General features: G+C 43.2%; 1 protein-coding gene across 2 annotated transcripts in view; it reads left to right on the top strand.

Annotated features, from left to right (window-relative positions):
- TOMM20 (translocase of outer mitochondrial membrane 20) overlaps positions 1 to 12,222 on the top strand; it is a 36,042-nt gene that overhangs the window by 7,379 nt on the left and 16,441 nt on the right. Inside the window, exon 5 of one of the 2 annotated variants that reach the window (XR_012673082.1) lies at positions 6,734 to 6,898. Coding sequence is in view for 1 of the 2 variants with exons in the window: in XM_075146466.1 (XP_075002567.1) it covers positions 284 to 328 (45 nt within the window). In the remaining variant the exon portion in view is untranslated. Of the gene's footprint in view, positions 1 to 283; positions 694 to 6,733; positions 6,899 to 12,222 lie in introns of those variants that run through there. The other variant, XM_075146466.1, reaches the window with a different exon arrangement.

The raw sequence follows: 12,222 nt of genomic DNA, 5'->3' as shown, positions 1-12,222 counted from the left end.
AATGTTTCCTTAGAGAACAGTGCCAAAAACCACACAGAGGTCATCACTTGAGGCTGATAGGATATTATTTATCTGACTTTGGCTTTGTTAGGCATTGCACAGTACATAATTTGTGCGGAACTGACTTCAAAAACTTATGTCAAATAGATTACCATTTTTAATATTAACCAGTTTGCTCAATAATTACACTGCTTAATGTTCAGTGTAAAATTACATTGCTTGATAATCAGTTGCCTACTGTCAATTTTATGTAATTGTGAATGAGTTTTTCTCCTTCTTACAGAGAATTGTAAGTGCACAGTGCTTGGCTGAAGATGATGTTGAATGAGGTCACACCACAACAGGGGGAAAAAATGTTTTCTTACCCCAGAAGATGAGCATCAGTAGGGGGATAAAGGGGCAAACATAGTAGTTAATGGACTGTGTACCACATCGGGTTCTACCAGAGTTAAAATTAACTTTGTGTAGGTGGGTTTCGCAGGATTTTATTTATTATCCCAGTGAAAAGTGTATTTTGATAAGAATTCATTTTATAAATACACTGTGTTGAGTTATCAAAGTATCACTAACTTCATTATTATTAAAATATGCAGTTGTAATGTTGTACATATAAAGACATAAAACTACGACCTATTAAAGACCCAATGCTCATTTTTGAAAAAACAAAGTTACGGCAATAAAGATTTATCTGCACTTGTGTGTCCCTCTAGTACTACTTTAAATTTAAGAACATTTGGGTGTCAGAGCAAATTATCTAAAAATGACTTAGCATTAAAATTTATTTTTAATGTTATGGCTGGTCTTCCAATGCTTTTAATTAAGTTTAAAACCTTGTGTCATTGAAAAAATAGACATGTGATCACTTAAACAGTAACCGATCACCTTAGAAAGAGATGCAAATTAGAATGATAATAAATGATGCTGCAGAAAGAATGACAAATCCATTTCTGTCAGGAGCAATAACATCTAAAGTGATACAAGTCAAAACTGTATCTGGCAAACATGAAAGCTCTGTTAATGCAGGTGTCTGAAATAAAGCTGTTTGGAATAGAACCTGGGGCAGATTGTAAGAGCTTTTTTTGGAAAGCTTGAAACCTTTTTGCAAAATAGGCAGTTAGCATTTCAGTCTCTAGTCTTCAGGACGATAGAAAATGGTTGTTAACAGTCTTTGGCATTTGCCTTAAAAAAAAAAAAATTGCACTGATAAGGTGAGACAATGATATCCCTGGGCTAAACTAGCTAAAGCTAATGGAATTAGAAAGATGATGTAAAATTTCAGTATGATGTGATACTGTAAACTTCCTTTGCCGATGAAAAAATAATGTACAGACTCAAGTGAGTAGCAGAAGCAAGCTTCTGAAAGCAAGTTTTCCATGGATAGGATGTTCTAAATGTCAAAACAGATTGGTTTCTACTGTTCTCTGGTTTTGTGCTATCACCACTCAGGTGGCAGAAGAAACAATTAAAAATGTAGCTTTATATTTTTGGCATGGTGACTTGTTTTAACTTACGAGGAGAATGCTTCAAGGTATCTGTCTTTCAGACCAGCTGATAGTTTGTGCTAATGATGCCGATACATTAATAGTAAGGTACTAGGTGGCATAGTCCAAGTAGAAGTGAGATACTCTGAGAGCACTTTAGCCAACATTCCCATCTGTCTCATTTCAGCCTGGTGTAAGTTTCTATTATGGTGGATTCTTCCAAACCATAGGTCTCAACATTTCAGAAATTGCCTCACACAGAATTTTTGAGAGGTTAAGTAGATAGTTCATCGTCACCTAACAGTCAGATACCTGAGTTTGGGAGTAGAAATGGTTCTTACTGAGTCAGTCTGCTTAGATGGTTTGCCATGGAAGAGATATTTTCCCCTTAGCCCCTTGAAAACAAAATTTCCCAAGACTTGAGGTGCTATTGAATCTTTCTGTAATGCGACAAATACTGAAGTTAATGGCTGGTACGAACAAAAATTTCTTGAACAGCTGGCTGTAGTTTAGTCTTTTGGTTGTGCTTGAATTGTTCAGGTAGCATAATGTAAAAGTAAAACTTAGTAGCCATGTTCTTCGGGTGACTATGGCTGGTTTGCTCTTTTCCTTTTGATTTATTTTAGAGGGACAAAATCATTCTGCACCTAGAATACTTAATAAAAATACTGTGAAATTGCAGAAGATTCTATTTTTAACGAGTACAGTGAGGCTTTTTGGAGGAGTTTTTTTTTCCTTTCTGACCCTTAAAAAGTAAGAATTCATAGGTTATGCTGACAGAACTGTTAGCATGTTTACCTGCTGTCCTTGCTGGTGGTGGTCGCTTCAGTGTAATATCTTTTAGGTTCAGCTTTTTCCTGTCTTAAGGAAAATCAAACTCTTCTACCCTGCCTTGAAAAACAAACCCAAACATAAGACAAAGGTGGCACCCTTCCTTCAAACTTCAACAATCTTCTACCCTTTTTGGTATAATGATGACAATTTGAATTCACAATTCAGCTTACAGCAAAGCTCCCCTGAACTAAGTATGTTTTAGCAAACCTGGATTTCAATTCCTCTGATTTTGATGAAAGACTAGGTGATAGTCTGATTATGTCTACAAACGGTCATTGCTTTAATAAACATCATAGACACACATATTACTCTAACCCTTTTTAGTTTTCTTGATCCTGCAAAGTTAGATGCAAACAAAATTTTAGATAGCATAGGTTTAAATGAAGCCTGAAGTACAAATTTGTTCTCATATTTGATAACCCAGAAGTACCTGGTTAGTATGCTAGAGCAAGCTCTGATACCTGTTTTGAGTGCCTTGGCTAATAGGGTGGGAATGATGAATCCTTTTAACAAGGCTTAAGATTTTTTTTTCCAAAATCTCCTGATGAAGCTAATACCTTACAAACTGTGAAGACTTGAAGATACTGTCTAGAATGGGAATTTGCTGTTGCTCCAACAACGTGCTAGCATGCACAACCCACAGATGTAGGAGGCTGTAATTTAGAACTGGTTTCAGACATAAGCAAAGTGCAGGTCATCGGAAGTGCAGTGGTAATCATGGATGTTATTGCATCAGTAGTAGTAATGCCATTGTGTTAGCTGTGCATAGTACCATATTTATTTTCACCTGTGCAAATTAAAAAAAAGGTGGAAGTGAGCCATTCCAGTTGTGGATTTGGTGCTGCTGAGCTCACAGCTGCTGGTGAATAAGATCTGTAATCTTACTTTACTTCAGGTGAAACTACTAATCTTTCTCCCAGAAAGAGTCATCTTCCCTTCTGTGGTGCTCCAAGAACAAGGCACTTGTTTTCAGCACTAAGAGGATTTCTCATAAAGGAAATCAGAGGTCTGTTAGTTTTATGTTGGGGAGTCTCCTATCATCAGTTATGAGCTTCTCAGGCAGCTTTTATAGAAAAAACCCCAGCTAGTTTCGTGATCATGCAGGACTACCTTTGATGTTTCACCATTGAGTTTTCTAGATAATGGAATCGAATCCAAAACCAGAGTGATCAGGCACACACTGAATCATCTGGCACTAATTTCCTTACCCGGGGGGATGACAGAATATTATTGTAGCCCTTAAATTGAAAAATGAAGAAGTCCCAGCCCTGCTGTGTAGGAGGCCAGCCAGCCATCATCAAAGTAAAGCTCCAACTATTTATGCACCCAGAAGAATCTTTCTAAAGTTTCATTTGTACATCTGTTGATGGTGTGTTTAAAGTCCCTTAGGCTGAATGGTGGCCCTACATGACCGTTGTCTTAAAATTAACGTGAGTTAAACTTCAAGGGAATCTTTGAAGTGGTCACTAAGTGCTTTTAGTGAGTGTTTCAAAGGCAGGTTGTACTGTACACCCATGCCTCTGCATTTTTAAACATGGATATGAAAAGGGCTGATGTGAAAAAAAAAAAAATTTTCTTCAAGGCTTCTGTTATACCCAAGTATCGGTTTGGTTTTTAATTTGTGCGTTTACACTGACCAGTACAGCTTATGGTCTCCTTTATGCAGTGACCAAAAAAAGCCTGTCTGCACAGCAGTCAAATCTGACCAAAAGCCTGTTGCAAAGAGCTGAAACTTGTGCTTAATTCACAAGGACTGGGTTAGCTTTCATCAGAGGCACTCCGGAAACTGAAGTTCTGGTGCAGGTAACAGTACTTGTTTTCTGCATTTGTACCAAACCAGAGCTTCCCAGAGAAGATGATGTGGACATCTGATGCTGTTCTTGGAGGGCAGAATTTGCCACGTCCCGTGTATGGATGTGTGAGTGAAGCCACAGAAAACAGCTGGCCCTTCCGTGGTGTTTCTGTACCAAACTGTCCATCATACTGGCACTAGATAATGGGCAGCTTTTTCAAAGTACGGTGGTTTCTGTATGTTCTTGAAAAGAAAATCCAGGTTCTCATTTCTTTCCCTGCAGTAGGGGCTTACAGGTGCTAGTTTTGCAGAATATTTACTGGACATCTTTTGATAAGGTCACTGCCCTGTTTTCCGATCGCTGCTATAACCTAATAATCATAAGCTCTTAAAGGCCTCTGTGCTATGAGCTTTTGACTCCAGACACACAGTTCCAGTTCCCGTTTTGTAAAGGTCAGGCCTTGATTTAGTGGGTTGACAGATGCATGTCCTGCAGCACACACTCACGATTACCATTATTTCCCTTACACCCTGAGGATGTTCTTGACTCATCTTTGGGGTGAGAGGATGTCTGTTGGTGCTCACCCGCTACGTGATAGTTGCTGAAGGGAGTATTGTTGCAGTTAGCACAATCTTGCTACAGCCTGCAAATCTGTCCGAGTAGTCCATGCTGCAAGACAGTTATGAGTGGCTTTCATGTATGAAATTTCTACTGTACATGAAGGCAGAAAGCAGCTGAAGTCAGATAGTTCTGCCTTTTCACAACCTGGACCCTGACAACTAAAAACTGATTTGGTCAGACTATCATTTATTTGAGCAGGTCTCAATCTAAACAGCAGAGGGCAGTTTTGCACACGTTCTGTGCAAGCTCATCCTGCAAAATCCTAATTTTTAGAATCTTCCTGTCTGGTGAGGTGATGCAATGCAGCATTTTGTCCAGACAAATTTGGTACAGTGTGTAAGACAGGATCAGTGGGGCAGCAGTGGCATATGTTTCTACTGATACCTAATTTTGGCTTTTTAAATCCTGTGTGTTTGGTTTGTTGTGATGACATGATTAGAAGGATTTCCCTTTTCTTTTTCTCCATCCCTCAACACAAAATGGGTATATAGATAAGCCAGCTGCATTGTACAACTTAAACTGCGACAAAATGCAATTGAATCTCGTTCCCAGGCATGCAAGAGGAGAGTTTTCCCCTGCTCAGCTGTGATTTTTCTGGATGAGCTTTGCTAGCTGGAGTGAAAAGAGAGCACCTGTTAACTGCAGTAGGGGTGGAAGGGAAATCTGCATCTTGAGCCTCTGCCTGGAGTTGGACTCTGGCTGTGATGGCCTGTGTGAGGAGAGCCAACCAAAAAAAACCAAAAGGGCAAGATGTTATAGGTTGGTGACAGGATGCAGTTTCGTTGCTGGTTGAAATTCAGCTTAAGGTGGCAAAATCTATTCACGCTGTTGCAATCCTGAAGCTGATGTGAAGTGAGCTGGTGGGGTCTCTAATGCCTTGGAGGGCAGCTATCTGTATCGTAGTGGCACCCTGGCGTGAGACCAAATCTTAAATACTCCTGCACCTCAGAAGTGGTTTTTCTGTGCTTCCTGCAGTGTGTTTGCAGGGGAAAGTGTATGTTGATGCCGTACAAGTAATGGGAAGTTTTCAGCCCTCGTAGCTGTCGATCAGCATTTTCCCAAATGTTCAACATGTTAGTAAGAATTTCTTCAAAGTCTGCTTAAAACATGGCAAGTATCTAGAGAAAGAGAGCTGTTTAATAAAAGATACTGTCTCTGCAAACCATGCTTCTCCTCCTTCCTTAGGTCAATCTGGATATGTTACACTCTGTAAGATAGCCTGGAAGATACAGAAAGTTGCTGTAACAAACCAATCTTTGCCTGTTTTGGCATGTATGTAAAAGAGCATTTCCTGGAGCTCTGAAACAACCTCGTTAGCATCTTCTGTTGTATTTAATATTATTTAATGAGAAGGAATGTACATTCAGCTTTGATGATTAAAATGACAATGATTATTGCATGAATTTGTTAATTATAATGCAATGACTAATTAAATGGCGAAATGGAGAAAAGGGATTCTTGAGCAAGCATGTTCTTTGAGAAACTCTCCTCTGGTGTTTTTAATTGATAGTACATGCCTAATCAATTCATAGCAGTATCTCATTATTGGTGGGAACAGTCTGGTTTTGATGGAAATTTACTTTCACCACGCATTGACCTGGTACAATGTAACTGCTTGGTCCTGGAAGTTACCGCAATGAAGACTACCAACTCCAAGAATTAAGGAGGTGGAAGTTTTTGCCTATATAAAGAAGGGAAGCCCCATCTGAACCCAGGTTGCAGCCTCCATGTTTACTGAGTTCATCTGGTTCGGGTGTTTGCTATAATGACACTTGGCTGAATTTGCGTAACCATGAGGGGTTGCTATTTGATTTACATTTCAGTTGCTTTTATCTCTCCATCTAAAGTTTTGAACTTTAACATCAGGCCCCTTGGCTTATGTTAGAAGTTGTCTGACAGAACTAAGGGCCCTTTTTTACTTCTCTGTAGGGGTGTTATCTAGTGGCCATTGGCACTGGCAGAATTCTTAGCATGAAATTATTATTATTACTTCTGTATCAGCAGAGATGTGTGTGGCACTCTGAAGAATCTGTCAAGATGAAGTCTCTGCTTCTGCAAGCTCGCAGTCTGCGGTCCTGATCCTGTAACTTACTCTGCATGGTCCTTTCCTCATGGAAACCTAAGCAGTCAAGAGCAGGACATTGGGACAGTGACACAGGAAGGGAGAAGGTAAGGTAGAGGATAGTATGATTGTTTTGGTAGTTATTGAGTGGGTGTTTTGTTTATCTGAATTATGTATGAAGCTCTAAAGCTTGCTCCTTTTCTACATCACATTATTTTTAGACTGGCTAAGCAGTGCTAGTTACTAGTATCATCAGAAAAAAACAGACGCCAACCAACCACAGACGTGCTTATAAATCATGAAACCTACCAAAAGAAAAAAAAGTATTGAAGACACTCTCTATAATTGAAAAGATCTGAAGCACACGCCCCCCCAAACTGAAATCAAATAGCATGAGCTGTCAAGCACTGGGTTAATTACTCTGCTGGCAGTCCTGCAGTTCATAAGTGGCTTCTGCATTGCAAATGGAAGAAGCAATCTTTCAGAAATCTGGCTTGCTGTTTGATAGCAACTTTAAAAGGAACTCTGACTGTTCTGTCAAAACTTAGTAATCAGCCTATGCCATAGTGCCTGAAATTCGGTGACCCCATCATGCAAATAGGAAAGCTGGGACATAGGTATTAAGCAAGCATAAATAAGGCAAACAGCTTAGAAATGCAGTGAGTCAGTGTCCATCCTAGATGCTGGATTGCAAACTGGGAATACATGACAACCTGATAAAATGGTTGAAAACTGGAGAGGTACTTTACTAAGAGAAAGTTGTAGCCCAGTTTTGGACAGTTGGCCCATCCTGGAAAACAATGCAGCCTTCTAAAGCTTGCTTCTGATGCTCAAAATCCTCGTGGTTAGAGCAGATGTTATCTGTTGACCAGGATGGCTCTATCCTCCTTTTTCTGCTTTGGAGCCAGTATCTGGAAAGGAGAGGAGGATATGCCTGGAAGGAGCTGGCTATGTGATATATATCCATATATCCAGAAGGTCAGATGATCAGACTGGTGTGTCCTGCCACCCTCAAGAACCAACAGGCTGTCTGGTTCTTAGTGGGAGCTTCAGCTAACCACTTGGGCACCTTGGCTTCTCTGGGCAATTCTGGAAGTTAAATTGGTTTTGTAAAGCGCACAGAGACCCTGGGATGGAATGTACTGATATTGGGGTAGTGCTCTCCCCATGCTTTTTGTCATAAAATGTGAAGCAGGGAAAAGAATTGGCTCCTGTGTAGAATCCCTCCCTTCATTTTGGTTATTTCCAGGATGGTGTTTGTTATGAGACTCTGCCAAGGTCGGGGACACTGTTTTCTCTGCTGGGTTTTCCTCAAAATTTTTCAGCAGGCCTGATAATATTTGTCATTAGACTGTAGATCTTTTCACAGATGGATGTCTCCTACCTTGGGCAGCACGTTTTCAATAAAAACAGTGATCTCACCCTGATTTTAAAGAAAAAAGTTAAGAAACAGATTGCAGTCTGACAGAACCAGCAATGGCTCAGACTCAGGATCCTTCATGGCCTTTCCTTTTTTTTTAGTCTTGCTGTTCAAATCCTGCCTCCCCAACTTCTGATAATGTTGCAGGTGTTGTGTGCTTGGTCTGAGGGGGTGACAACACAAGCTTTGTTGTTGATTGATGCAGCAGGGATTTTGTAAATTCAAAGAATCCGTAGGTCATCATAGTATTCGTAGTCACCAAAATATTTGTAGAGGTCATGTCTCTGGGCTTTTGAAGAAATGCTGCTGTAAGACTGATTCACTGGAGCAGCATAGATTATCTTCATTTTAGGGAACTTAACTGCATTTTCTTTCTTCTTGGAAGACCACATTATTTTTGCTAATATCAAAGAATATCACTCTTGTTGACATGGCTGTTTAGGGTACGTACACTACAGCTGTGCTCTTGTGAAGCTTCACAGGACTCAGGGACTGAAGACATGGAGCTAATGATTAGCTAGACATACCGTCCTTTGCACCAGGGCCAAATGCAGTCTGCTACTGATCACCTTTCATTGCCCATAAGGTGTGAGAGTGGTCATTTATTTCCAGTCGGAAGTGCAAGAACAGAAAGCACTTTGCCACGAGGCAGAGCTTTGTGGGCAGTCTTGGGTGCCTGATGCAAGGCTTCTTCCATTGCTTCCCAAAATGATGGTCTCTTCTGGCGGAGTTCAGGCACTGGGAGTGTTTTTGTTTTCTGGCTAAATAGAAGTCTGCTGCAGCCAGGACCTTCCAATTAATGTCTTTCAATGAACGTCAGAATTCACATACACCAAAGCTCTTTTTTCGTTTTAACTGGCTGTGTGAAGATCATACAAAATAATTCATTCGTTGCCCTTTGCTGGGTGTCTTCCAGAGGCAGAGTGCCTGCCTTTTGCTATCTAAGGGGCTTAGCATTTTGGGTTTCCTTTTTTTCAGTGTTGAAAGGTTAACATTTGTATTCTTTTTGGAATACAAAGGAAATGTGTCATCGCAGAGGCACACAGCAGAGTTAAATTTTCAGGGGTGGCACCGCAGATAGCATCCGGGCACACAGGTACTGAGGCGTTTCTTCCGACACGATTGGGAACAAGGGCATCAGCTCTAGATTCAGGCCTGTCTCCTTGCAACAAGGTAGCAGTCGCTGTTCCTGCCAGCCCATCATTTTGCCGTAGATGTCCATATGACAATTGCAGAACATGCCGAGGCTGCTGTAGCTTTGTGTGCAGCAGCAATGAAAGATGGGAATCTGCGGGCCTCAGTGTAAACACCAGCTTTTCCCAGCAAAGCCGCGTTTGTCTTAAACTTCCTTTTGGTGGAATTTTTCCCATTTCCCCTTGCCTTCCTACCCTATCTTTTATACACCAAGCGGTTTTGCACTTGTCAAGCTTGCTTGTAAAGCACTGAAAGGAAACTGGGCCCCATGCTCAGGTAGCGTGCCTGCCGCCCCGGCCCGGGCACCGGCGAGGGGAGGCATGGAGAGCCTGCGGAGCCCCGTGTGTTTCGGCTTCCCAGAGCCGGTGCCACTAGATGGCAATGTGGTACTCCTGCAGCTGGGACTCCCCTTTCCTTTCCTGTAAAATTTCTTGCTTTTTCTGTATTTATCTCTGCCAAACTGATGATTGCACCCACCACCCCAGCAAGAGAACAGAACAAAATCATTTCATAGAACATTACAGCTGTTGTGCCTTTTTCTTTTCTCTCTTTTTTCCTTCCCTCCCCCCCCCCCGAGTTCTTTGTCCCACAGCAGGGTGCAGAGGTTTAAAAACCTTCTTTCTTAATCGCTCTCATTCTAAAAACAGAGAAAACACAGCCTCTTGGGAGCAATTAGCTGTGAGAAAAGCATTTCTCAAACAATTGCCAGGAAATATTGTCTTGACCGATATTCCTGATGTAACACGGTCTTTCTCAGTACTGTTATTCTAAGATACTCGACTGCAAAAACAGCAGGGTACAGATCTGTAATGTACTATCTGCAGCTTGCCACCTACCTTACCTTTTTATATCCATTTACTTTCAGTTTGTGTCCTCCCCGCGCCCCCTGTAGCTAGTCTGTTCAGGAGAGTGAAGAATTATTTGTGACTCTCCTCTTGTGACTAGTGTATCAGGCCAAGGCTGTGACAAGACACGGCTGAAAATTAAGGTTATGCCTCTCTTGCCCAGGTTCCTGATTGAAATTCAGTGGCAGTGTGCTGCGGAGGAGGTCAGGCTGCACGCTTACAGCAATCCCTTCTAGCCTTAAAGCCTGGCAGCCTGAGAGTACGTGAGGTTGGTGAAGCCTGAATTTCAGTGGGAGCAGCTGGAGAGCAGGAATACGTGAAGCAGGCAGCAGAGGTACACTGAGACCGGCGTCTCAACCCTGAAAGCCCTCTCCCCATCGTTGTATTCATGGAAGATGGACCGGGCTGTAGGGTGGGGAGAGGTTGGAGGAATGGTGGTAAACTTCAAGCGCTGAAAGCCAGTGTTAGCAGTGGCTAGGAACCGCTGCTTGCTAGCCAGCTAGCTAGGTGTACACGCATGCATGCCCATTCGCATGCACAGCCATAACTGTTTGTAATGTGCGGTTCAAATTTTGTCCCTCTTTACATAAATTCATGGAGAAACGAGCTTCGCTCTGTGGGACAGGGTGTGAACTGAAGCACCTTCTGGAAGACAGACAGCAGTGTAATCCTTTCATTCAACCCTGTCTGCAGCTGCTTTTTATAAACTTGGCATAAATACATACTCAGTGAGGCCAGGCCTGTGTAGCTGGAAAATATTTTCCACCATCCAAAAAAACAGAAGATTGGAAAAAGAGCCCAGAAATTGTGCATAACATGGAATGGCCTCGCTTGTGGTTTTTTTCCATGACTTCCTCAGCTCATTTTTCTGCTGCCAATTTTAGAAGCCCATAAGTCATACTTGTTAAACTTTCTCAGTTAAAATGTAACTCTAAGAACAAAGTCATATGATACGTTGCAGCCAAATAATCCTTCCAGAGCCTCTGACTGGAGAAAAGCTACCCTAATCTGGCCAGTTTGTGAACCTGCACGGGCTCCTGTCCCGGGAGAGGCAGGGCTGAGGAGGCAGGTTCGCGGCGTGAGGCCCAGCTGCGCCGCCCTCCCGGGTGAAGGCTTCCCCATGGACTTCAGGAAGCATTTCTCCCTGCTAGGGGAGCTGGGACAGTCAGGCCCATGGTGGGTTATGTTGCAGAAATTTCAGCTCCTCCTCTGGAAGGGCTTTAAGCAGGAGGCGAAGCAGAGGAGGGAGCGAGGGGAGGCAGCACAGAGGCTGGCGGGGTCCGGCAATGGAGGGCTGAGACGCCGTTGTAGGAAGGTGCTGCTGCCATCCAGATGAAGGAGCTGTGGGGTGAGAAGACAGCAGGTTGCCAAGAGTGAAAGTGAATTTGCTGGAGGGTGTGAAGAAAGGGCATCCTTACTTCAGTGCGTTTTTAAGTGTTGAATCAATATGGAAGTACTCGCGTGCCAGGAGCAATATTTTTGTTTGCCAGTTTTGCTCTCTTTTATGAGGTGATTGTGCTTACACTGGGCCCCAGATGCTTGTCTTGAAGTGCCATCCCTTGTCCAGGGTCTGCTCTGTCCCCTCACGCAGAGCAAATCCCCGGTCGCTGCTGCAGGGGGGGTCACTCTAAATTTACCCTGGGGCAGTAGCCGAGAGCGGGATTTGGCTGTCGGCCCTGCCGGCAGCGGTGCTCCAGCCTGCCTCCTCCCAGCCGCAGCACGCGCCCCCGGGGCTGGCCGTGCCGGCCTGGGCCCCTGCGACCTGGTGGCTTGGGAAGGCGGGCAGTACTGGTCTCCCACCAGGGCTGCCTTGGGCAGCCTGTGTGCCAAGGGTGTGTGAGTCCGGCAGGGCGCGAGGGACCAGAGCAGGCGGCGGGGAGGCAGGTGAGAGGAGGGAGTGGGGCCCTGAGGGGCTTCTGGGTCTGCTCGCCCTTCCAGCCCTGCCTCCCCCTTGTGCTGGGGGCGGAGCAGC

This window comes from Calonectris borealis, chromosome 3, assembly GCF_964195595.1.
Source record: "Calonectris borealis chromosome 3, bCalBor7.hap1.2, whole genome shotgun sequence".
Taxonomy (NCBI): domain Eukaryota; kingdom Metazoa; phylum Chordata; class Aves; order Procellariiformes; family Procellariidae; genus Calonectris; species Calonectris borealis.
This window is presented reverse-complemented; position numbering and strand designations above follow the sequence as displayed.